General features: G+C 40.2%; 2 protein-coding genes across 2 annotated transcripts in view; one reads left to right on the plus strand and one right to left on the minus strand.

The window, feature by feature from the left end:
• Positions 1-454: 454 nt before the first annotated feature.
• LOC140224881 (uncharacterized) lies at positions 455-4,126 on the minus strand. Its single transcript, XM_072301861.1, has one exon. The coding sequence runs from the start codon at positions 1,478-1,480 to the stop codon at positions 455-457; it is 1,026 nt and encodes a 341-aa protein (XP_072157962.1). The 5' UTR covers positions 1,481-4,126.
• A 2,933-nt stretch (positions 4,127-7,059) lies between these two features.
• wech (tripartite motif containing 71 protein wech) overlaps positions 7,060-27,326 on the plus strand; it is a 41,781-nt gene continuing 21,514 nt past the window's right edge. The window contains exon 1 of the mRNA XM_019048072.2: positions 7,060-7,334. The gene's annotated coding sequence lies outside the window, so the exon portion shown is untranslated. The remainder of the gene's footprint in view (positions 7,335-27,326) is intronic.

The raw sequence follows: 27,326 nt of genomic DNA on the forward strand, positions 1-27,326 counted from the left end.
ACTGCTCCATGTGCAGAGCCCGCATACCACTTTTCTCATAATCTTTCTTCTGCTCCTTTATCGCATGTTCTACAACATTTTTCCAATCTTCAATAGAAACCCGATCAACTGTGGAATCTGAAAGTTTCTCAACTTCATCCAGTTTGAAGGTGCTGTTGTCGGGAACTTCTCTCTCAATCTGAAAATTTTTAATAAGTAAAATGAGAAAATGAAGGAAAAATTCAGCGGATATTTGGAGAATATTGTAAAGCAATTGAATGAAGCTATTGATGTAATGAACAGTAACCGGAAAATATATTGTAACTACTGAAAAAAATAAAATAACAATTTAAAAAAAACCTTTCTTAAGAATTTGAAGACTAAAAGAATATTGGAGAAAATTTGAGGATCTCACCTGAGCCCATATCAGCTCTATGGGGTTGCACTGGCAATGATAAGGTGGCAACCTTATTACCTAGTGACCCATCTTAATGGCCAGTTGATCCAACTCGTACAACACATAATGAGGCTTGTGCCTTCTAACAATTTCCAATAGATCGAATTTTTTCTGAGTAGAATCATGTGCTAATTTTTCCAGCTTCAACCATTCGATAATCTCCCCTTTTCTTGATTGAGTGTTCGGCACCTTTTCGAGGATTATCGAGTGATAACTCGAAGTGTCCATAACGATGACGCAACTCTCTTCTAAGAGCTGGAGCATATTGGTAAACCATTCTTTGAAACGATCTCCGTCCATTTCGTCATGATAATCACCATTTTTTTTTGCTCGAAAAACCAACTTTGCGCCTGCTACAAATCCAAAATTTACAGATCCCGCGTGGGCTAGAATGATCCTGCCTCTTTTTCCCGTGGGCACCACTAACCCTTGGTTTCCATCAGCGTCTTCCCAGACATAATTTGGTGAATGATTCTTGTTCACCCAGGCTTCATCTAAATGTACAACCGGCCGAGAATCCTTCTCAGATCGAAGTTTGTGCAGTTTCTGGAGGAAAACGTCCCGCATGGCCACAATATCACTTCCCTCCATCAAATATTTTCTTCCGTCATTGCCTTTCTTGTACTTGAAGCCGATACTTTTCAGTATTTGAAAAACAGACGCAACGGATCCTTCAAAGTCTATTTTCTCCGTAAGTGATGCACGTACTTTCCTTACCGTTGGGTACATGCGATTGTCATAAAATTCAAACAGAATCCTTCTCAAGAGATCCAAATTGAAATTGTGCCAGCCAGTGATTTTCTTCACCCTAACACGCTTATAATTTGGTGAAGAAAATGAAGGCTCTTCATCTTCTGCTGGTTTGGATCTCTTGGCTTCTGCACAAATCTTTTTCATATTTGTTAAAGGTGTGTTGCAAGCTTCTGCAGCTGCCTCTTGGGGGGCTTTTGCGAAAAGAATACTTGGGTCTTTCAGCACTGCCAGGATGCACAAATAAACATGATACATAACTTTTTTACTCTGAGCTCGAGTGTATTTACCCATCTTCCATATTCTATTCTCAGAAGCCTGTCACACCGATGATGGTTAGTCAAAAATATTAATTATTAACACTCACAATGATTCACTATTATTAAGAGCACTGGAAACACACATGACCTTTCAGGATAGCTTATTTTAGAGTAACTGATGAGCAGACTTGAAACCACAAGATTCGGATATAATTGGCACGGGTCAAAGTGTGGTGGACACAAAGAGTTGGATTTCCCAAGTTTCCAAGGATCAATTCCCAGGTATTTGTGGAGGAGGGGACACAGAATCGTAGTAAATCGGAGTAAAGAATCGATTATGAAGGTGCTCGTTGCGAACACCCTGTACATCAATGACTTTCCACAGGTTTAAATGGCCGATCAATGGATATATTGCAAAGCACGCCACACCACTGCTTTTGTTATTACCGCAGAATCGCATGGACACAGTATGGAACAATTTTTTAAAATTATTTAATTTCATCGAACCAAATTGCGGCCAACCATAAATGCCGTAGATTGGGTAAAACTTCTGATAATCGGATGGAATTTCAATCCGTTTTTATCAAAATTTCCCGCCAGACCTAAATTTTCAGGCTAAAAGTTGGCGAGAAAAAAATTTGGGTCCGGGTACCAGGGCTCATTAAGCAGGGATGAAGGGTTCCCAAATCGCAGTCAACCACAAATGCTATATATCGGTTAAAAATTAAGATAATCGGATGGAATTTTAGTCTGTTTTCATCAAATTTTCCTGCTGGACCTGAATTTTCACGCTAATAGTTGACTTTTTCAACGAGAAAGAAAATTGGGTCCGGGTATGAGGAATGAAGGGTGCCCATTGTTCCTACCCTTACAATGGACGGGTTGCCGGCCTCTCATTACGGAACAAAAGAGGGTGGCCGGCAAGCAGTCAGGTCACCGCGTTCAGTTTTAATGCAGTCAGGTCACCGCGTTCAGTTTTAATGCTGTCAGGGATAATGCCGAATAAAAAGTCTCAGGTTTCGTGAAGTGTACTATAGAAGTATGTATAATTGGTGAGAGATATTACCCAAGCCTATGGTTTATTCATAAATGGACTGCATTTTGCAATTTGGACCTATAACTTTTGGCTCATCTGAAAAAACACTTATGTGCATAGGGAAATTAATGGCACATACGTTGTTTTTAAACCGGGCCGGAATTTATAGGTCCAAATTGCAAAATGCAGTCCAAATGTTATAATTGATGGATGAATCAAGTGATAGAAAAAATTCATACAGTCCAATGGCATGAAGATAAATTGTATATCAAAGCTTAGAATTTAATTCACAAGCTTTTCACCAAACGGAAATTTAAATTTGTCTCAATATCATTGTCTTATCTTTTCATCCTTCAACACATATTTCAGTATAGTCGTATTTTATTCGGAGGCAACACTCGCAATATGTTGGGAAAACAAGCAACAATTGCATTTTGTTCGAAGTTGTTTTGTGTTGTGGGGGCAGGGCTATTTCCGCGCGCAATATTTGGGAACTCCTAAAGCAACATTGTTGTACAACAACTGCAACGTGCTGAGAGACAAGTCGTATTTATGCTGTTGCCTAAGACAATGCTGTTTTCTAACCTAAAATTGAAATTCGCTTTCTCATTGGTTGTTCAGAATCATGCGAAAGAAACAAGAAATAAAACTGAAACAATTTGTTGTTTCGAACAAAATACGACTTTTAATTCTCCTTGAGCTTGAAGGAAAATTATGCTCCGAATCATTGTATGATGAGAATGTTTAATTATGATCACTGAGTTTCTGATGGCTGCGCCATCAATTGTGTATACTTTGATGATAAAAAATCAAAGAGCTTTCTTGTTAATATAATCATGTTGCCATCATTGGAAGGTTCTGTTTGGACTTCTGTGAACAACCAGACGTTCTCTGCAGAGTAAATTTCCAACTGATGTTATTCAGTCTAACTTATATTTTTTAAAAATGTATCTCTCTTTTAAAGACATACACAACATGGTATGGAAAAAACTTATCATGCTTGAGAATGACGTACAGAACCAAGCTGAATTTCTGATGCTCAGTCCGTACCTATTTTGCATCTACATTCTCTTGCAAAGTCTTGAATTTTAAAGGCATGAATTTAAAGATACATTGTTTTCTTTTGTTTTTTTCCTCGTGTCAAAATAGAGGTGTCTGAAGGCATTTTACAGTTAAAATCAAGATTGTTTCAATTCATGCTAATTTTTCTCAGTTTTACTTGAATTACTCTTGAAAACAACCTCCCCGTAAGTAGTTATGCATTTAAAAATTCTGATATCTTCCTACCTAAAAGTAAAACCATTTACTTGGAAGAATTAATTCTCCTACCTGCACAATTTCTTAATGAGTACTTTTTTTTTTGAGTATTTTGACTTCAAACTTTGTTAATCCACTTTTTAGATGAGCATCTACCTTTTGGGGTCTTACTTTTGGAAAATACCCTAGCAGAAAAAAAAATTGACTTAAATTGTAACAATACTCATATACATCAAAACAATATCCGCACTGACCATGCTAATTGTATCCTAATTTTCAGTCTATCATTCATTCAGAATAAAGTAACATATCGTCTACGAGAATATAGTTATTTAATGTTCTATGATGCGATCAGATCTACTTGAAGAGTTTTTTGAGCATTTTCATACAAAAGGTAAATGCATTCTTAATGTGGTCGCTAATTCTTTCTTGTAGGTGAAACATGCATGAATTTGTCCATGCGGCGCATTTTTTTTTGGTTGTATATCTTTTGTTTTTAATTTTATTTATTTCAAATCCATTGATAATCGAATGCCATATGGACCAATAAGGAGTAAGTTTTATTTTAGACATCCAATCAGTGAATCATTTTTTTTTGGCGAGATAGCCTACAATTTTCTGCATAGCAAGGAGTTTGAACAAGTCATTTTTACCATTATCTTTAGGTAATTTGTTAGTATTAACAATGAAAGCATTATTTTTGATACATGTTATTGAATTTTAATAAACTTAGGAAAAATGCAAGGCTCAAATGGCAAGGGTAATTTCTTTGTGCGTTTTAAAGTTCATCATTAAGGCTACCATAGAAAATGACAAAGAATCAAGTCAATAAATGGTCGTCCAACAGCATTATGTTTTTTCCTTTCTCAATCATACCTGTCAATTCAAATTTTGTTTCGTTTTGTTACTAATGAAGTGTGATTTTTAATTCTTGCATCTATCAGTGGAAGTTTCGAGCTTTCTCCCACAAATTTACCATGCTCAATTTCTGGCTAGCAGTGAAGATTTTGAGCTCGCACAAATCGAAAGTCAGTTGACGTTTGTGTATCACTGAGCACAAACATTCTCACAGCTGACATGACCTGGAGAAACTATGACATCTTACTTAAGCACAAGGCTTTGGGCACCTGGGCAATGGTTCAAGTGTTGGATTGTCGAGAAAAATCGGAGGACATTGAGGGCAGCCCGCCTGTCTCGGAGGACTGCTAATCGGACACATACACGGCTGTTTCTGAGGAGCACAAGGAAGAGGACTTGGGGGTAATAAGCATACGTCTGGCTTTAAGGGAATACTATAGGGTAACGGAGTTCTTGGCAAAAAATATATTTCAGGACGTTCTGGACCTGGGCCTGGATGAGGGGATGGAGGGAGACACAGTGTGTTGGGTCTAAGAGGAATCGGACATTTAAGAGGGCTATCTGAAGGAGCGCAGGCACAAGGACTTTTTTCCAGATCTCTGAGCTTTGGAGATCTGGGGAGTGGGCAGGGTGAAGGGCACTCTGGGTATTCCTCGCCCAGTAATTGCTCTAAAGGCAGGCATTCCTTTTCTTTTGGGTGAGGATAACATTCTCTTGCTCCAATCCTGATATCAAGAGGCTTATGTAAAAGATTTTGAAAGCAGTTCAAATTTACAGTAATAGGATATTTCTTCTGTTTCACAGATGGGTAACATTCATTATTCGGCTCGTTCAGATTCAACTCACTACCAAGCGCAGGGTAACAGTTATAGTTGCCAGTAGAGCATTGTACGACGTTTTTGTTTGAGAAATTTTCGGCCCTTCTTTTAATATCAGATCCATCGTATACTGTAGCTGTATCTTTTCCAAAAAAATTTGATTTGTTGTTTAGGATACTGTTAAAACCAAAATTTTTAAAGTCACTTCGATTATTACATCCAAATGTTGAGTGAATTTGCTTCAAATCTTTAAGTAATGCATATTGTAAATTCTTCTGAAGTAACACTGAAGGCCCTCTGTATTCATTATAGAAACGAGACGATCTGTAATTATTTGAAAGTCGTCTGAGACACTGTTGAGATTTTTTGTGCATTCTTATGGTTACGACTGTATATATGTTTATAAAACATTGGATGGCCGCTAACGCCATTCGGGCATTTCTCTCAACTTAAAATTTGGTCTGATTTTCAACTGGCACACACTTTTTCACACGATAATTTTTTCTCTCCACTTTCGGTTATGTTTTCCTTCCTGTCAATCAGTGGAAATGCATTGTGAATTGAGTATTTGATCTGAACATTTATGAAATAGTGTTTCCATAGTTACTTCTTACCTATCTTTTCGTCTGAAAGTCCCACAATCATAAAGCAATATATTTGCACATACGTGTTGTAAATTTTGCAACTAAACTCCGCTTCAAGTATTAGAGTTGAAAAAATGAGAGGAGAAATTTATCAAGAGAATTTAAGTAGGTATAAGAAACCCTCCTCCACAGCAGGGGTTGTTGAAAATTTTTTTTAAAATCTTGAAAATTATCAAAAGATAATCCTGTGAAAAAACTGTTGAAAGTTTATTTCAGGAAACTATTTTTTGGTAAGTATAATTTAAAGTAAAAACAAGAAGCCTTTAAGTAAATTTTTCTAAAAAGTGTATTGACTGATTTTTCTAAACTAAACATGTTTAAAAAAAATTCATAAAAACTCTTAAAACATTGTCATGCTCTGAAAGACTCCTGTAGGTTAATTTCTCAAAAAGTTTAATTTTACTCCAAAAACATTTAAATAGGGTTTCCTGAACATTGTAACAATTTCCTAAAATATCTCCTATACTTACTGCTCATCGCTACCTACTTGAAATTCTGTTTAAAATTACATTTGGACTTTCTGTTAAAATATATGATTTTCGACTGAAAAAATTATAATATTTTGAAAGGTGATTTTTTTATAACATTTTCTGATGACAAGAACCTCTAAGGGGCAATTCTGGGTATACGGCTGTGTGAAGCGATAGGGTACATAATGGTAATGACAATTTTGTATCCCATCGATTGTTATAGTGGGAGGGGGAGGGGAGAATGTCGCTTGCGTTTTTTCGTAAAAGAGGATCTATTATCCCCCCTCCCCCTAAATCTCAACATTGCAGAGGCAAAACCTGAAAGGCTCTCCTCTGTAACGCAGCAGAAATTCAACTAAATTAATTAATCTTCAACATTTTTTCTCGGTTTTAATTTTTAGTGCACGCAGCGGCGAAGTGCATCGCCCTCCGTGAACTGGCGCCCTCTGGCGCGAAAGTTCGCCCAAGCCATAAGCGCAAGCCGCTTCGCTATTGGCCAAGAGGGGGATCCGATTCTCCGAATCAGTCTTCCCCAAAATTTTCCGCCACACACAGCCGTAGAGCTGGCTATTTCCTTCGATTCGAACAATGAAAGCTTAGATCTCAGTAGTAATGGGATAGATAAATTTCGGTATCGTTGCAATTTGTATTTTTTTTTCTTCTAGCTTTTCTGTATTTTACTTAACGTTGTGAGTTGTGTTGCGCCTTGCAAAGTGGAGGAAGCACCGCGGCAGAAGTGTTCGAGACGATGTGATTCCAGGACAGTGATAAGGAATGAACGCAATGGCGAAATAGAAATACACAGGTACGTGAGTTACAGTTTCGATTACTTGTATTATTAACTTCGATCATCCTAGCTATCGTTCATGATTTTTCTGCTATTTCCTTACATCACAAGGATCTAGTTTTGTGCGATAAGAATTCACTGTTAGGAGTTTGTTATGGAAATCCTAACCTGACTTTTTACGTCAGCCTACTTTCGTTTTTATCCGGTTCATGGAAATGATACGAATTGAATGAAAATCCAGTCATTACCTACTAATCTTTCTTCGCAAAGTTTTCATTACTTTGCCTCTGAGCTGGTTTGCCCGATATGTATCATGAATTCATATCCTCCGTTAGTATTCATCTAAAGTGTCACTTCGAAGGGAAATTGAACATTCTGACTAATGTTCTTCTAAACACTTTTAAGTATGTTCTTATCAGTGCTATCAACTCATCACTGATTCCTGTAGTCTCTAGTATCATCAAGGAGCACCCTATTATATCAGTAGTACCTACTTTGTGTCAATCCTGGTTTGCTAGTCAACGCTCAAGTTACCCCACTGTTAGTGTATTGTTTACAGTGAGTCGCAGTAGGTTTCCATTTTTTGTTCCCATTGATGAGCTGTAAATCAGTGTCCAGGCTATTCTATTCAACTTTGACTTTACATTCAATTACTTCTCTAAGTTAGTTGTTCACACAGGTTGATTATGTACATTAATTTGTGTGACATTTCGGTGACAGCTGTAGAAGCAAATTCTGTGCGTTCACATGAGAGTTGACAAACTTGAGTGACAAGAAGCCATCCCTTTTGCTCATATTATCTAGCTATACATCTCGATAGCAGGGCAACTTGTTTTTCATTTAATCTTTCAAGTTGATTCGCTAGTTTATAATGTTAACATCAATTACATAATGATGTTGCTGCCATCCGTAAGCCTTTTTCTATTGTAGAGTTCCCTATTTTCTTCTAAAATCCTCATTTCTAGTGGCCTCATTTTTGAACATCTGAGGTTTAAAATTTTCTTAAAGTCTCTTAATTTGCTGATAGGGTATTACATCAATTCCTACTTAGCATTCCTGGCCATCGGAGAAATCATGTGAGACGAATTGAGAAATTGTGTCGATAATAGCCGCGGATGTGAACAAACAGGGACCAGGGACGGTCGTAACAATTGCCTATATCGCCAGATTGTATAATAAAATGTAGCTATCTTATATGGGTTTAAATGGGGAAATGTGCTGATTTTCAGCACTATCTGGCAACAATAAATTCAGCGGAAGGAAACATTCCCTATTTTGGCATTCATTAATTAATTTTTACCTCCTTTTAAAATGTGATTCCTGTTGCACAAATTTGCTTCATTCGATCAAACTTGAACTGTACGGAAACGAGACATACAGGGAAGTCATAAGTGCGCAAGAAATGATGTAGTTTCAGACCAAACAGCCGGAAGGAGCAGTAAGGAGAGCCAATGAAAACAGTGTTCTCAAGTGAAGCGCTTCCTTCTTCTGCCAATTTCTGACCTGAAAATGTGTTCGTTGTGTGTCCAAAACGCAACCACGAAAGCATGCAGAAGATAGCACTTACGGCTGTCTTGCCCAACACTAGCCTAATATGAAAATGAATGATGCCCTTTTTCCATAAGTAATTGATATAAAATTGGTTGATCTCTAATCATCCAAACGATTTCCAAGAGTCTCTTAGATGAATGGTGGTATTTGACAAAGAACGGAGGTTCCTTTCAATCAAATGTTCTGATCAGACGCTAGCGAGTTCATTTTCTCAGAACTTCACATATGCACTTACGGCTCTTCTCGCTGTCACGGCAGTAGTGTGCACGAATTCAGGATTGGGGCGCCTTCAATTCGAGAGATACTTCCCGCTTTGCCGTTGAGTTAGTTTAGATGCGTGACCTAACTTAACCCAACCCGAGTCTGTTGCGATCAGTTCTCGAGCTTTGTGATCGATCAGACTCATGAAACTCAATTTATTTATTTCAATGACGAAGAACGGAGGCTCCTTTCAATAAAATGTTCTGATCAGACGCCAGTGAGTCCATTTTCTCAGAACTTCACTCTTGCACTTACGGCTCTCCTCGCTGTCATGGCAGTAGTGTGCACGAATTCAGGATTGGGGCGCCTTCAATTCGAGAGATACTTCCCGCTTTGCCGTTGAGTTAGTTTAGATGCGTGACCTAACTTAACCCAACCCGAGTCTGTTGCGATCAGTTCCCGAGCTGTGTGACCGATCAAACTCATGTAAGTCAACTTAACTCAACTCAATGCGATTAATTTTATTTATTTAAATGACATATTTACCTACAATACATCAATAACAGCTTCGTCCCCCTCTATGAGCCCAACTCGAGTGGTGGGTGTCCAAACAACCAATCAGAGCTCCGGTTGAACATACTGATGAAAAACTTAATTCAGAGATTTCAAAACTAAAACTTCGGGCATATTTAGGCCGTAGCTCCGACAGGGGCACTTTGAAAAACTTGTTCGATGTCAAAAGTCTTTTTTCGACCCTTAAAACCGGGAATGCATTTCGAAATTTACACGCTGTCTCGTTTACTGTAAAGCGAAATTTAATTTTCCACGTAATTTCAACGATTTTTCCGGGGCTGCGTTTGCAACCCACAAAATCATCCGAGAATTCCATGAGAAACCTTGAAAGACTCATTGTTCTTCCCTGTTTTTCAAAATCAGGAATCTAATGTTTTTTTGCGTTTCTGAGCGCATTAGCTATTGCGGAATTTGCAGAAAACCTCATGAAATTTCGTGAAATTTCATGATATTACTCTTCAAGCTTTCATTTTATAAAGTCTTATGAATTTTTACATGTCAGTATGAAACACGCTCCTGCTGTCTGGCTTTGGAACCAGAGACACCCTGTATACTGCCGTGCCAAGGAAAAACGACTTATGAGCAGTAGAGAGTTGCCAAATTTCCTACGATCAAATATTCATGTTTTAAGTGAATCGAGAATATTTTCTCTTGAATTTTACAGATAATTTAGATCTTTTTGTAAGTAAAATTCTCCTCGTATAAAAAATCGAGGATTAATATTCACAGATTTCCCTGAAAATTCATATTTTATCAAAGGAAATTTGGCAACGTTGGACGGCTCATACGGCGTTCTTCCTCAGCACAGCAGTGTAGGTACTCGAGTTACAAATCGATGATCTAAGTGCGAAACCACGTTTGTACGTTCTCCGTTTGTGACGTTGCGGACTTCCTGTCATAATTTGCTATTTGTCTGGAAAACTAGTCCAAGTAATTTCCTGAAAACTCCCTTGAATCGTCTTCTCTGTCAGAGGAACAGGGGTGCTAATTTTTCTCGACCGCGCTTTCGCGACCAAGTTGCGGACACGCCCTCAAAATTGCGGAGGCTGACAGGTTTGATTTTCTTTTTTTTTTCCTTCTTTTTTTAAAAAGGTTTTTCATGTTGAATCAGCGCGTTGTGCTGACCTTCCTGCGAAAATCTTGCGCGTTGTTGAAAATTGCGGAGCCTCCTGGATAATTGCAGATCCCTAGTGCAATTTCCACCCCTGTAGTAGAATATTCTGTATGCATGTCACAGGGTGGCTAGCAACCGGGAAAAGCGGGAAAAGTCAGGGAATGCAACTCGACGTGGAAAAGTCAGGGCATTTTTGGTGGGGCCGGGCACCACGTATAAATCGGATCCGCAAAGGGCCAGCCGATCGCGTTGTGTCGTAAAAAAGCCAGGAAATTTAATTAGAAGAAGTCAGGGAATAAAAAAATTAAATTTTGCTAGCCACCCTGATTTCAAGCTATTAAGTTAGCTTGTTGCTCCTCGAGAAAATGTAATCGGAAATTTTGAAACACTGCAATGGAGATACGTGATTTCGCACTTTGGCTGCCATCGGAATACATTCGATTGGGCTGTATTTTGCAACTAGGAACTACAATTTCTGACTCAGTTCAGGAACAACGTATGAAACATTAGTCTCCCTTGCACCGAACAGGGTTGCCACAGTCATGGAATGCCGGGAAACGTTAGGGAATTTTATAAAGTCTGGGAAAACCTGGAAATGTGAGGGAAAAATTGATCATCACCTTTATTTGCTTTCTAGAATGGGTTTGATGTCTCAAACAACAAATTTAACCCGAATCTATTTATAATTCTGTCTTTTTGACCATCTAACATGTCTTCAATTGGACCGCATTTTGCAAAAAGGAACCACTATTTCTGACTCATTTTAGAAACAACATTTATGCCATTGGTTTCCTTATGCAGAAAGGTGCTTCTATGGTAGAGCCAGTGATAGTGGTTCCTTATTGCAAAATGTAATCCAATTGTCGGGGAATTTCACCAAAATGTGCCCGGGAAATCAGGGAATTTCATTGCAATCCTCACCCAAGTGTTTTTACAAGTGTGTTAGAGCCAGAGACTGAAGTTCTTGAATGGAAAATGTAGTCCAATTATCGTTGCATCCGACAACCCCGGCGGTTGTTTTGTCAACAGTACCGCTCGCGGTGCATTATCATCACTTTCTTCATTGCCACTCCCCTCTCGTCAATACGCCCGTCCCCGCGGGTTTTCTCAGCTCCAATCTCGAACTAGGAGGGTCGGATCGATCATTGAATCCTTATCAAATGACCTTGATCGATAGACATCATCGCTAAGACAGGGATCTATCGATGGAGGGAAATCGATGCATCGAATGTTCTCCATCGATAAGTAATATCGTCCAGATAGGGATTTATCGACCAAGGTCATTTAATAACGATTCAACAATCCTCCGGGTCGATTGTTGAACCGATATCGAATGGCCTTCAGTGGCGTGGCGTGCTTTGCGATACATCGATTGATTTGCCATTGAAACCTATGGAAATAGATCGATATATAGGGTGTTCGCAACGAACGCCTTAATAATGATTCTTCACCATACCTTCGAATGGGGAAATATCGATAATCGATCATTCATGCCACGCCACGCCACTGACGGCCTCGATCGATAAAAAACGTTGAGAAGATGGGGGTTTTATCGACCAGGATCATTCAGTAACGATTCAACAATCAACCCTCGAATTCGCGATAAGGGATTTTCCGTTCGCTCTTTTCGAGACCCTCTACTATTGTCTGCATTTCGTCAGTTCTTGCCAAGGAAAAACGTCGTATGAACATTCAAACGTTGCCAACCCTCTAATATAAATGCGCATTTTCTTTTCTCGGAAAAATGACGGCAGATTTTAAAGTATTCATGTTCACATTGGTTTACCTGCCTAAAATAGGCAATGGGAAACTTACAACGTCGCAAATGGAGAATCTGCTTTATTGCCTCATCTGAAAGTGCTTAAAGAGCTAATTTCACAGTATTTTTTATAATTTTTTTTTTCATTATGGGAAATAGTATAAGCATAGATTTAAAAGTGAGAAAATGCACCGCTTATTGACGTCATCCGGCGGAATTTCCCATTTAACCACACGTATTTTAGCAGATTAGATCATTTTGTCGTATCATCTCCAATAATTTTTCGATTCATGAATCAAGAAAGTCGTGTTCAGTCCACTCGGTAGATTCCACTTAAACACGATATTCAGCAAATTTCAGACACCTGCAAATTCTCTTTGGAGGTATGAATGGTTTTTATCTCACATTCGATGAAGAGGAGATGTGTAACTGCGCATGCGCTTATGTATTTTCGACTGTAATCGTCATATTCCGTTGTCCAGTCGGAGCGGCATCGTTGAAGGCGCTCTGAGCAACTATTCCGCCACAGAAGTGTTGCACAGTATCAGACGGAAATGAAGGCGCACTGCCGTATTTATATTGACGGATGTGGTTTTCGTCCGTGTTTATCCCCACCGATCCTACGATATGCGACTCCTGTTCGATCGATTTTTGTGAACTTTGGTACCAGGTGGCATTTTTTGACGCGTAACTTGAATTTGAACTCAAATTTTCCATATTCGAAAATCCAAGGTGGAGCGCACGGTGGAGCGAAGCATAGGAACGGCCGGTCATCGCCTTACTTGTTTCGGCTATTCCACTCGTTCCAATGGGAATTTCGTGTTAAAGTAAGGTATCCCTGAGATATTTAGATTGTAGAATTCATTTTTGATCTTACCTTTCGAAAGATAATGACGAAAATTTTTCGTATTTCCATATTTCTTTCGATAAAATACGAATCAGCCCGGAAAACTGTGAATGTTTCCCTTCATATTTTTCAGACAATTTTGTTCGCAATTAAATCTAAAATATCTGAAAATTTCAAGGAAAAATATGCATAACTTTCACTAGGGCTGCCACAGTCAGGGAAACCGGGAAAAGTCAGGCAAAATAATGACGAAAATGTCAGGGAAAAATCGTCAAATCACTTTCATTTTCTTTCTCGAGCGGGTTTGACGTTTCGAACAACAAATTTTGCCTGAAAACTTTTTCTAATTGTCTTCTTAACAATCCGACATTTGTTCAATCGGCAGGGAATTCCGCCAAAATGTGTCAGGGAACTTAATTTTTGCCAAATTCTGTGGCAAACTTGTTTCCCTTATAATTCATTTTTATACAGAGTTTGGCAACTCTCGAATGTCCATGCGGCCATGCCTCAGCATGGCAGTATACCACGACATAGTTGACCTGAAACGCAGCTCCTTTCAAGTCGCGCTAATTTTCCGACATAGCACTTGAATCAAGGATGTTAAACCAAATATATCCACTATCTCATGAGCCATAGAGTGTAGGTATTCTCACGGACTTGAGGGATCATAAGATTACGGTCATATGGACGGATCCCGATTCACTTGTCGAGAGGGATGGCTTTATTACACCCCCGAAAGGCCCTGGCCGTCCCTTTGTTCGCACAGCTGCAGCTGTTCGGGTCGGGGGATTTTTCCGCCATGGCGCCACTTTTGTTTCCGATCACGTTTTCGGCGAGTTTTCCACCCTTAACAATCGCCGCCGCCCGGCATTTTGCATCCCCTTTGACCCCGCCACTCGAGGCCGCTTCAACGTGGGAACTGTCCATCTCCCATTTGGTCGGCGTTGATTGGTTGCGTCTTGTGTTTTGACAACCAGCGTCGGCAAGTCCTCTTCAGGCTCATCGCAGGCGTGAATGATCGATTATCGATATGTCTCCATTTGAAGCTGTGGTAAAGAATCGATCGTTAAGGTATACCCTGTCTATCGATCCTTTTCCATCGGCTTCAATGGCAGATCAATCGATACATCGCAAAGGCAAGGGCCTTTTTTCGCGTAGAATAGTCAAGGCCAGCGTCGGTTTTTTAAAGAAGAGTTTCGAATTCGGAATGCTTTTTTCCTAAGGTCGTTCAACAAAGACAAGGGCTCGGCCCTTGGATCGGCCTTTGGAGGTACGGAGGCACGCTCAATGCGCTTCGAGGCCCAACACCATGTTATCTCGGACAGGGAATAACCGGGACTCATCTGAGAATGAAAAATTTCAGGGGATCTGTTCATCTACCGCTGAGAGCCATTTCGCCTTCAAAATAGCGGACATTTCAAGTATTTGTCGTCATCAAGGTTTTGTTCTTGTACCTGAGCCGCCATTATTGTCTTCGCGAGTGGCGTATTTAAATCTTCAAATCATCAATATAGTAATAGGAAGCTTTCATTGACCAGACAATATGACAATCAGGAACGCTTTCGGAATACAAAATTTGAACACGTGCGAAAGATAGGCTTTAAGATGAAAGAAATTCGATTTGAAATCTCCGAGGGTCGCCTCTTGGCTCGAATCTCAAGAATTCAATTTAATTTATCAAATTTTAAAACAAATTAACCTGCCAGAGTCAGGGGATTTTACTCGACTGTGGAATGTCACGAAAAGTCGGAAAATCCACGGGTGCAACAAATGCCGTACAGTGCGGCGTGGCGTGTTTCGCGATGCATGGATGATCGATGATGTGATTTGCACCAATGGGAAAGGATTGATAGACAGGGTGTTCGTAACGAACACCTCAATAATCGATTCTTCATCACAGCTTCAAATGGGGGAAATATCGACAATCGATAGTGATGCCTGATCTCGCGAACCGCGGATGTTGACAAACTTGAGGCAATTTTTGGAAAACTATGACTATTTCCTCTTTTTCTCTCTGCTTCTTTCATCATTCTAGTGGTTGAGTCAAATTGCACATTTTTCCGTGGAATCAGGCATTTTGCCTTGAAACTTGACATTTTCCCGAGAGCCACAAAGTCAGTGGCGTGGCGTGCTTTCCGATGTATGGATTCATTGATCTGCCATTTAAATCTATGGACGCCTCTACCGTCCTCTCCAATCGGTGTTTCGTAATGAATTTAGGACGAAAAATTGGCAATTAGCGTCGGTTTTTTATTTGGAATTTCCGAAAAACGGGCGCATAGCGCTGATTTCTGTGTTACACCCCTTTCTAATGTACTAACCGCTCTTCCGTCCTCTCCAATATTGGTGTATCGTAATGAATTTTGGACGAAAAATTGTCAATTTGCGTCGGTTTTTATCCGAAATTTTCGATAAACGGGCGCATAGCGCTGATTTTAGCGTTACTTTACGCACCTTTTCAGATGTAACGCACTTAATGCAAGTTAAGACACTCCAGATATGGTACGCCTTCTTTTCTGCGCTGCGTTAAGTCTCCTGAAGTGATTCCTGCATTTTGCCGTCTCATCTTGCCGATCTCTCGTGTAGTTCAGAAGCAGAAAATTTCTGAGTAATAGTGACTCCATGCGTTTACTTTTCTACACTGCGTCAAAGTCTCTGAAGTGATACCTGCATGTTGCCGTCTTACTTTGGCGATCTCGTGTAGTTTAGAAGCAGAACATTTCTAAATAATAATGTCTCCATGCGTCAAGTAACTCAGTTTGTCGGCACGCCTTTTTTTCTGCGCCTCCAAAAAGTCTCTGTACATATTCCTGCATTTTGCCGTCTTATCTTAGCGGTCCTCGTGTAGTTCAGAATCAGCAAAGAAGGAGTATTGACAAGGGTCGTTTTCGGGCCCGTTCACCCTGAATTTCCTCAACTCTACCGTGTTTTGCTCATCGAAGGTCTATATTTTACAGAGTGCATCATGATATGGTCATTTTCGGTCTCCTTTCGGGTCTAATATTGGCCCAACATGCACAGAGAGAAATTCAACACAAAATGTTGGTTAATGCGGGAAGTAAAATACAAAATAACCCTAGCCTTCGGTTGACAATTTCATGAGGAAATGCCAGCTGGTTTTCTTGAAGAAATTTAAGTAAAATACGAGTGATGATTACCAACGTTGGAATTGTGAAGGAATGCATTTTCCCAGTCTCTCTACTGTTTTTTGCGCTAAATTCACTGCAAGCTGTACCGAAATCAACACAAAAGGGCTGATTTGTTTTCTTTCCTATTTCCTATATTAACCAAAAGTAATACAAGAACACTAATACTTTTATCAGTGTGGGTCTGAAGGCCGATTTAGGTTGGAGGTTTGGTGGTTTTGCAGTCGAATGCCGCAAATACCGATTTTTCGCCAAATCGACCCGCAAAGTCATGTTCAGACCAGTATCAGACCTGAAAAGAGACCGAAAATGACCAAATTATGAAGCATTCCGTAAAATATAGACATCTAGTGAGCGGAAAATCGCCGAGTTGAGGAAATTCAGCCAGGGTGGAGGGTGGACCCTAAAGCGGCTCTTATCGATACCCCTCTTCCCTAAATGGACGTATTTCTACCAAACGGAACTATGTGCATTATGACGTGAGCCCTGTCATGCGTGTATTCCTATGGGTCTCAGGGCTCATGCCTTAATGCACATAGTTCCGTTTGATAGAAATACGTTCAAATGATAATGTCTTCATGCGTTCCAGCAACTTGCGTTTGTCGTCACGTCTACTTTTCTGCGCTGCGTTAAAGTCAAGTGCGTAAGCATTTTGCCGTCTAACAAGAGACACGAGACCCTCCACTAGTATCTTGGCAAAGGTGGAAGGTTTTACTTTCCAGACTTCAACATTCAACTCGTTGCCCTCTAGACATAAAGGCGTAACTACACTTCGCCATGATCCCTGTCGTCCATATAACTCAATGCTGTCCCAGGCTCATCTCAAATTGGACGTATTTCTATCAAACGGAACTATGTGCATTAAAACATGAGCCCTGAGGCCCATAAGAATATATGCATTACAGGGCTCACGTCACAATGAACATAGTTCCGTTTGATAGGAATACGTCCAATTGTAGTTACGCCTCTCTGTCAGCCAAACGACGAACTGTTGACCTACCTACTTGCTTGATAGTTAACAACGTGTTGGCAGTTTCGTTTTACGAACAAGCCGAAGTTTGGGAAACTTGTTTGGCTCATGACGTCACCCGAAGCTCATCATCCACCATGTAGGTAGGTCAACAGTCGGAAAAAGAGTGATGACTGTTGCTCCCTTATAATTGTCCATAGTGAAGTATTCAATCCTGGAAAGTAAGAGCTTCCATCTATCGCCGAGAGGGCAGTGGAGGGTCTCTTGTCTCTGCGTTTACCCGAAGGCTGCGTCAAAAGCTGGTGTTCTGCGCAGTGTCTGTCAACTTTATTGTTGGACACATCGCCATGTATCATGTAGGAGGTCACGAAGGGCCATGAAATATCCTTTCGAAGGGAAAAGACGCAGTTCCTGCAGTTGTTCTATAAAGGCGTTGCCAGTTTTGGAGGAAATGACCTGAAATTTAGACCGAGCAAATTGTATCGAATCGGGGTATAGATCGTATTCGCTCGTGCTTCATGTATCGTTTGGTTCAAAACAAAAGAACACATTCTCAAACAAAAATTTCGGATTCAAGTTGGAAAAGCTGAAAATGAGAAAATTCCTAACAATTTCACTTTTCATTGACATTTTTTACCTACTCATACGAATAAAAAACCCATCACAAAAAACCCGCTCCCTCATATCACTCAATTGACTTCTAAGGCTATGTTTATATGTCGAACCAATCGATATCGATACAATCTCACCTGTTTGATGCATCGAATGCGATCCATTCTAATCGAGTTACCTTGCTTAAATGCTCACAGTGAGACCGCTGTTATTATACTTCGGAACTCTTTTCACGTTTTGGATAGGACCAGGAAGTCGCAATTCTGAAATTATAAAGCCCCTGGGAAGTGAGTGGAAAGAAACTATTTTAACAATAATAATAGAAAATCAAACCCTCCTACTAGTAGTTTACTCCAAAATACCAGAATCATTTTAGTAGCAGTCCATGGCATAGACGCTTTTACGCAATGGAGCCTTTTAATTTTGGCCTTCATTCAATTCCCTCCTCGAAGGAAATTTTTGCCTACACGTTAAAACCATGAGGTTTTTTCCTCTATTGTTATTTGTCAATGGAAACAGTTGAATATTTTGCCTCGCTGAAAAGGCGAAATTTAGAATACCCATGAGCTGTCCTGGACGAGTTTTTGGACTTTCGCCTCCTTTGCAAGTCTTGTTCATCCTCAGCCCCTTCCTGCTTAAATTGGACCACATTTTGAAATAAGGAACCACTATTTCTGGCTCATTTCAGAAACAACATATATGACATTGGTTTCCCTATGCAGAAATGTGTTTTTAGAGAAGAGCCAGAGACAGTGGTTCCTTATTGCAAAATGTGATCTAATTGATCTTGTTATCATTGGTTCGCCCTCGTATCTGCAGTCCGATGTTCCGCGTACTATCATCGAATTCTACTCTTTTTGCTTATTTCGGAGACTATATATGTGCATAGATTTATCTACACAGATAGGTACCTTCACAAACGTGTGCATGTAATCAATTCCTCTCTGCTTGTCACCTGTTTCCTCTCTCCCGTTGTTCCGTGACCAACGAAAAATCCACCATTTCCGCGACCACCTCGGCAACAGCGGGCCTGAGTAAGCGAGCCTCCTCGGTTCCTACCCCAACCTCCCACTCATCCCCACGGCTGCCCAACCGCGCCGAAAATCAGCACTACCCCCGCGCAACTCAACGCATCGCGGACGGCACCCGGCAACCCCGTTCATCCCCATCCCTCTCTACCTGCAAGCCTGCACAAGTGTACACTTGGCCTTGGAATCAGCTTATTTTTTGCCTGACTCTAGGCTCCCAGCCGAGATCTGTTGGGCTGATTTTTCTCTCTCTGAAAGGCGCGCCCCCTCCCCTCACCGCCGCAGCGAGCTGGGGGTTGTTTTTATTTTCGAGCACTTGTTGAACCCGAGGGAAAAGGCTACAGGTTTCCGCGTCTCTCTCGCTCCTTCTCTTTCTCCTCCCTCCTCTTTCGCCCGAATTTCTCCGTCCTCGGACAAAAGACGCGCTCGGTCGACACGAATCACGGCCGTGCTCCCGTGCTAAGGAAAAACGCCGTATGAGCCTTCAAACGTTGCCAAGTTTCCTCCGATAAAATCCGAATTTACTGGGAAAATTGCGAATATTATTTTCCAAACTTTTCAGACAATTTTTACGTAATTTGATCTAAAATATTTGAAAATTTCAAGGCAAAATATGCATCACTGGAAAAAAAAAACACATTGGATGTAAAGTCCAGACTCTTGAAAACATTGACAAGAAAAAATACTCTTGATTCAATCGGATTTTTACTTGAATTCAAACGAAATCCTCTTAAATTAAGAGGCTTGGTTCTTGATTCAAGCTAGATTCTGGTTGAATCAAGAGTACTTTTTCATGTCGATGTTTTTAAGAGTCTGGACTCTAGATCCAATGTGTTTTTCTTTTTTCCAGTGATGAATGTTGTCGAAAATACATATACTATCAAGGGAAATTTGGCAACTCTCGAATGTTCATACGGCGTTTTTCCTTAGCACAGCAGCGTGGCCTTCGGGTCCGATTTTTAGCATCCCCTCACCCGCGCTCCTCCCGACCAGAGAGAGACGGAGATTCTCGCTTTCTCTTTTCCCTTGGTTCGTCCCTCTCTCTCCCGTGTTTTCCGTTTTGTCCCTTTTCCTCGGCTCCCAGTTTTGGCGACGCATTATCATTCGCTGCCCGATGTTCGGACCCGATGTGTGTTTGATGTGTGTTACTCTGTGTGTTTGATCTGCGGTGAGTTGATTAGCCCTCGGAAAACCATTTGCATGCCATTTACCTGCCCCTTTTGTTTTATCACGATTTTACCTGTCTCGTTCTCTTTTGTGTTTTCTGTGCGCCGTCCTCAGGTGTTCTTTATTCCCCTTTCTTTGTTATCATCGCGGATGCATGATCAGGAATTGACCCCTCGCGAATTGGCACCAAGCGTCTGAATCTCATGTCTTGAATGATTCTTTTTAAAATGTGACTCCTCGCCAAGGTGCAGTCACGCCGAAGTCGTTCGTGTTCGAAGTATTTCTGCATACTTATCTCCCAACGCCGTTAATGTCGTTTGCAGGTTCTTGCTGACTTCTGAAATTAACGGGTCCTTTAAATTTTTGTCATCAGATGCCCAGGTCGATAACAGTTGACTCCGTTTTGTAATCATGAACTACAATTTCCGCCACAGTTTAGAAACAACATATGTAACTCTAGTTCCCTACACGTATAAGTGTTTTCACGAACGAGTCAGAAATTGTATTTCTTAATTGCAAAATGTAGTCTAGTCAGGAAATGTACGGCATTTGTTTCTTTTTTGCTTGCCACCCTGGATATTCTATGTTGACAACCATTCCATGAACGTATTTATGCTGAAATGAACGGTGTGCAAATAAACTGTAGTAAAAGGAACTAGGTACATAGGATTTGTAAACTTCATAATCGAATCCTGTCGTGCAAACACAGCAAATGTCCATTTTACAGCTTTCAGATTTATTTATGTTCATAATACTTTTCAGTAGTCGATTCGATCATGAAAATGCTGCAAAGATTCGTTTTGGGGTTATAAGAACCCGAGAACAAGAATTTTCATCACTTTCGCATTGTTGCATCCAACTCTGAAAAGTATTATCAACCCAGAATAAACGAAGACTGGAAAACTTGGATGATGAGAATGACCACCGTTAATAGAACCAAACTGCATAAAAATATCTTGAATCGTATTGTGCAAAAACAGCTTATGACGATTTTTCCAGTCTTGGTTTATTCTGGGTTGATAATACTTTTCAGAGTTGGATGCAACAATGCGAAAGTGATGAAAATTCTTGTTCTCGGGTTCTTATAACCCCAAAACGAACCTTTGCAGCATTTTCATGATCGAATCCACTACTGAAAAGTATTATTAACATAAACAAATCTGAAAGCTGTAAAATGGACATTATCTGTTTTTGCACGACAGGATTCGATTATGAAGTTTACAAATCCTATGTACCTAGTTCCTTTTACTACAGTTTATTTGCACACCGTTCATTTCAGCATAAATACGTTCATGGAATGGTTGTCAACATAGAATATCCAGGAAGTCAAGCAAAAAAGAAACAAATGCCGTACATTTCCTGACTAGATTACATTTTGCAATTAAGAAATACAATTTCTGACTCGTTCGTGAAAACACTTATACGTGTAGGGAACTAGAGTTACATATGTTGTTTCTAAACTGTGGCAGAAATTGTAGTTCATGATTTCAAAACGTATCGACGAAGAATATCCAGGGTGTCTAGCCCCCGGGAAAAACTGGAAAACAGGGAAATGTCAGGAAAATTGAAAAACACGGATTTTTTGGGAAATGTTTCGCTAATTTTAATCTCGCCGATATTTCTCCTAGAATTTTTGCTGATGTCTTTGAAATTTTTAAAATGAGGCAAAAAATATCTCGTATGAGTATAGGCACCATATATTTTGCTCTATTTATTACATTGTATTCCTAAATCATGATAAAATTCTTAGCTGCATCCAATCAGTTCAACCGTGTTGAAAATGAGGAACATATTCCCTTTTTGTCAGGGAATTAAGTTTTTACGTCTCGGGAAATTTCAAGATTTTCCCCGGTTTTTTAGTCGCTTTTGTTGGAGAATTTTTTGTTTTGAAAATTACTACACACCCTGATATCGTCGCAATAGATCAGTACACGGTTTCCTGTAAGTTCTAGAAAATGTTGTTTATTAGCGAGCTGAGGGGAGTAAACGACCGTAAATAAACAGCCCACCGTATGAACATTACGTAAGTGTCATGATATGCGCAGGTTTCTTACTCTCATGAAGGGAAGTTATGATTTGATTGATGTTCGTAATCGGATGTTGGAACTTTTGTCCATTATCTGGGAGACTTGCAGCGTATCTTACCTAGTGGCGATTTTGTAGGTTGGCAACGCTGTTTTTCCTGAATTTAGATCCATTGAAAATATCGATTTCAGGTGAGGAATAGATTGTTTTACATAAATTCAAATGGAGAAAAACAGTGGTGCCAACTTTCAAGAATCGCTGCTTATCTTACCTGAAGCGGGAATTGGACGTGTGTGCGAGTGAGCGAGCCATTTATAATTGGATCATCTCTCAGTTTGAAAACGACCCATTTCGGACGTATTAAATTTTTCAGGTGACTACAAAAACTGCGCAACAGCTCGACAAAAAGTCAATGATACAAGAACGCGACAAAGAGTTGTTCCTACGGAAAAAAATGAGCATTGTTTAAAACGCAAGTTGGGTCGTTTGCGAACTGAGAGATTCAGATGACAGTGGGAAAGGGAGCGTTCGTAAATTACCATATTAACGCACTTTTGCGGCGCTCATTTCGTAACGTATTTTGTTACACCCGTTCGTAACGCAACCACAGACCCTTTTTAATAATGCCGTAACGTTTGACGGACACCCCCCCCCCCCCCCATTAGGATTCCAGAAATTGTGGGGAAACTATTGAATGTATAACTGGATAAAATTTGACGTATTTTTCATGATAATGTGACAAATTTGACACTTTGTCGAAGTAATGAGGATTGTAAATTTTTGACCTTGTGTTGTTGACTGTTGTTTTACTAATTGATAGGTTAGCTTTAATCCCGCCTCCCCGTAATATGGTGAAACGCAGGTTCATACACCTCTTCCTAGCGCGATACATACGTCATGAACGCTCCCAAAGGACCAGAAGAACCTGTCCCATCTAGGGTCATTTTCTACCCCTTCAAGGGTCAAACTTAGAAATACCTTACACCACCTGGAATTTTGATTTATTTATTGCACTTACATGTCCAAGCCGTAAGGTTTCCGTTCGAAATTGGATGCTTATTGGATGATACCGTGCATACTGCCGTGCGAAGGATGGACAGCGCGACGTATGACTTATGAGCCTTTAGACGTGGTCAAATCCCCTTTGACCCATCAAGAATCTGCGGGAACATTTATTATTATTTTTCCTCCTCCTCGCAGGGCTTTGTCCGTAATTTGATCTTGAATAGGTGAAAATTTCAAGGAAACACAATGCATGACTTTTCAATAATACATATTTTATGAGAGGAAATTTGGCAACCTTCGAATGCTCTTACGGCGTTTTGCCTCAGTTTAGCAGGTGGTTCTTTCTATCGTATCGTGATTCTATTGTGTGTGAGAGTTCATGCAAACACTTTAATTTCCTCAGTTTCCTTCTGGCAGGCCCTCTCTCGTCCTTCCGCAATATTCCACCCCCAGTTCTCAGTCTCTGTCGGATCTGGATCATCGCATGATCCAGCTAGATAAATCATAACTGATGTCACTTTGCAACGATGTTAAACACAGTTCAATGATTCAGTTACCTGCCTCGTCGCTTTATTTTAGGAGAAATAACTTGAGTGATCTCTTTTTACGTTTTATCGCTTAGTTCAGGATTGGGGTCCAAAAAAATCTCACTTTAAGATCACCAAGATCCCCCCCCCCCCCAAATGGGTTTTCTCAGAAAAATAGATTTTCCGAAAAATTTAGCAAGATGAGTAAATATCGACGTCATTTTAGATTCAGCTGCCGCAGGAAAAATCGTAACGACGACCTAGGAAGATTCAGGGTTGCCTTAGTCAGAGAACACTGGGAAAACCGGGAAATAATAGGGATTTTTAAATAGTCAGGGAAAACTTGGAAATGTCAGGGACAAATCGTTAAGTTACCTTTATTTGCTTTCTTAAATTGGTTTGACGTTTCGGACATCAAATTTTGCCTGAAAACTTTTTTCCAATTATATGTCCTTCTAACCATCCGGTATATCTTCAAGTGTCAAGGAAACTCACCAAAATGTGTCGGGGTCATCAGGGAAAATGGCAGGGAATTTCATTCTCCGAATTCTATGGCAAACCTGCATTTAAAGCATCTGTGAGAATTTTGTTCGTGTTTTATGTATCGAATACGATCTATTGGTGCAAGATTTGCTACAACACGGACGGAAATCTGTTGAGACGTCATCGTTGGGCGGGTGGCCTACGCGGAAGTGGCAGGCGGCGCGGAGCTGGAAGGGCCGCAGCCGGAGTCGCGATACGGTGCACATGGGAGCGAGCTGGAAATACGGCCATGTCTAAGAGTCCCGAGGAGCCCTTTGTACTGCCATGCCAAGGGAAAACGCCATATCAACACCCGGTTGATGCCAAATTCCCCCCTAAGAAACATTCATTCTTATGGTAGTTTATGAATGTTATCTCTTGAAATTTTCAAATATTGTAGTTTGACTTATGGGTGACACTCTCCGAAAAATTTGGAGGAAAATTCTTACAAGTTTCCTTGTTGATCCGTGTTTAATGAAAGGGAGTCTGGCAACGTGTGAGGGATCATACGGGAGTGTAGCGCGCGACCGTGACTCCCCTGCGCCCCTGTCCCAGTCCCTCCGGCCGGGCCGTGCACGCACTTAATTCATTCCTCCGGGAACAGTGACATTTTACGTTTTCGGCTAATTTACGACCTCGAAACAATCTCCGTCGAAATGAGCCCTGAAACTTGACGAGAGGCGGCTCCAAGCCCCGACGCACCGTGGAACGACCCAACAGAACTGCTGCGTTAAGGAAGAACCCCGTATGAACCATCAGGCGTTGCCAAATTCCCCTCGAAAAACAACGAATTTGCAGGAAAATTTTTGTATGTTTTTCCTCCGATTTTTCGGAGGACTTTGTTCGAAATTTGACGTAAAAAGTCTGAAAATGTCAAGGAAAACTATTCATAACTTTCTTCAAACATGGATATTTTCTGAGAAGAGGCAATTTGGCAACATTCAAATACTTACACTGTGTTTTTCCGTAGCATAGCACTGCCATGCTAAGGAAGAACGCCGTATGAGCCTTCAGGCGTTGCCAAGTTTCATTCGATAAAAACCGAATTTACTGGGAAAATTTTGAATATTTTTTTCCAACATTTTCTGACAATTTTGTACGCAATTTACTCTAAAATATCTGAAAATTTAAAAGAAAAATGTGCATAAATTTCGTCAAAAATACATGTTTTATCGAAGGAAATTTGGCAACTCTCGAATGTTCTTACGGCGCTCTTCCCTAGCACGGAAGATGACAGTCAGGAAAATCGAAAAACTGTCAATCAATTCGGTGCTGCAAAACGGGAAGTTCCTTTTTTTCGCTTTGAAACCATGACTCAGCATTGGAGAATCAGCGGAAAGCGCATTGAACTTCATGACTATCGCCGAAAAATTGGACACGGAAACTCAGATATTTTGTGGAAATGCCGTGGAATTTTCCTCGTAATATTGTCATTAACCAGGGAATTATTTGCATTTTGATGGTTGAAATCCAGGGGAATATTTTTTAAAAGTGCCAGACACTTAGAAAACTGTATTTTGAAAGAAAAAAAAATTATGTAGGGAGACGAATTCACGTTTTAGGTTCCAAACAAATCTGAAAGAAGGTTGGATGAAGCTCCAGATTTACATCGAGAAAACCCCCTCCCCCTCCTACCTAGAGCGAAGACAATGAATCCAAGGGATTTCACACTCCTTGTCTAAGCAACGTATTCGGGTGAGACGCAAGTTATTTTCGGAAGTCAACTATCAGCGTGTTGATTTTAGGATCGTCATCGAAGAACCTTAATCGATGACTAACACTGCCAACGTAGGGATTTATAGATCAAGATCATTCGATATAACTGTTCAACCATCCACCCGCAGATTCGCCCCACGATAATTCTCAAGCGCCTTGTCGAACGTTTTCTTTGCGATAACCAACATATATACGGCTAATACGGCTAAGCATGAGTTAAAAAGTATTTCCGGTGAGTAAGTTTCTCCATTCCCATCAATCATGTTTTAAATTAGTAAGTATGAAAATGTTTCTGTTTTCCTTCGAACATGTGAGAAATCTTATAGTTTCCATTAGGATCCAGCCGTAAACGACAGGGAATTCTGAGGTTTCAGCAGGTAATTTTTTCTCGGCGAACAGGGAAATATTAGGGAATAAAGAAAGTCATGAACACGGTGAAGACACCCCGCTTGAATACCATTCGGAATGCATTGGTGCGTCGGTGTTTTATCAACTCACCTAAACTACACTTTTTACCCATTTGGAAACAAAGTTACTCGCTCAAACGATTTCTTCCGTTTACGAAATCCACGCTCCTAATAATAGATTGGATGAAATAAGTGGCAACTCGAAGCGGCGATGCAGCGATGGTAGGAGTGTCCGTATTCCGTAATAATTTCATCTGTCAATGGAAAAGAGTGCATTTCTGCCGTTTTAAGGAAGAACGCCGTATGAACCATCAGGCGTTGCCAAATTTCCTCCGAGAAACAACGAATCTGCAGGCAAATTTGTGAATATTTCTCCTTCGATTTTTCGGAGGATTTTGTTTGAAATTTGATCTGAAAAGTTTGAAAATGTCAAGGGAAAGTATTTATAACTTTCTTCGAAAATGGATATTTTCTGAGAGGAGATTTGGCAACATTCAAACGCTCATACGGCGTTTTTCCCTAGCACGGCAGATTTCTTTTCATCCCCGTTTTCACGCTCAATTACTAAGGAGTGTTTTTGATCGGGAAGAGCTTAGCCCTTTTTTTTACTTTCTTTTTTCGTTGGTTTTTACTTTGATGGGCGTGGGTTTGCGTCTTCTAATCAGAACAATAGATTCTTTTGAATCTGACGATTTTTTTCTCTTTCTTTCTTCTTTTATTGTGTAGGACCCCGGGATCTACACAATGTATGTCCCCGGAACATACTCGGCACTCCAGTCTCAATTTAAAATTTACCACCGCCAGAACTTTAATTTCCTTTTACAATTCGTAAAGATTTTT

This window comes from Bemisia tabaci, chromosome 6 (genome assembly GCF_918797505.1).
Source record: "Bemisia tabaci chromosome 6, PGI_BMITA_v3".
Classification (NCBI taxonomy): Eukaryota; Metazoa; Arthropoda; class Insecta; order Hemiptera; family Aleyrodidae; genus Bemisia; species Bemisia tabaci.

Coding starts and splice junctions, on each gene's coding strand:
- LOC140224881 (XM_072301861.1), bottom strand. CDS start 1,480: ATGGGTAAATACACTCGAGCTCAGAGTAAAAAAGTTATGTATCATGTT.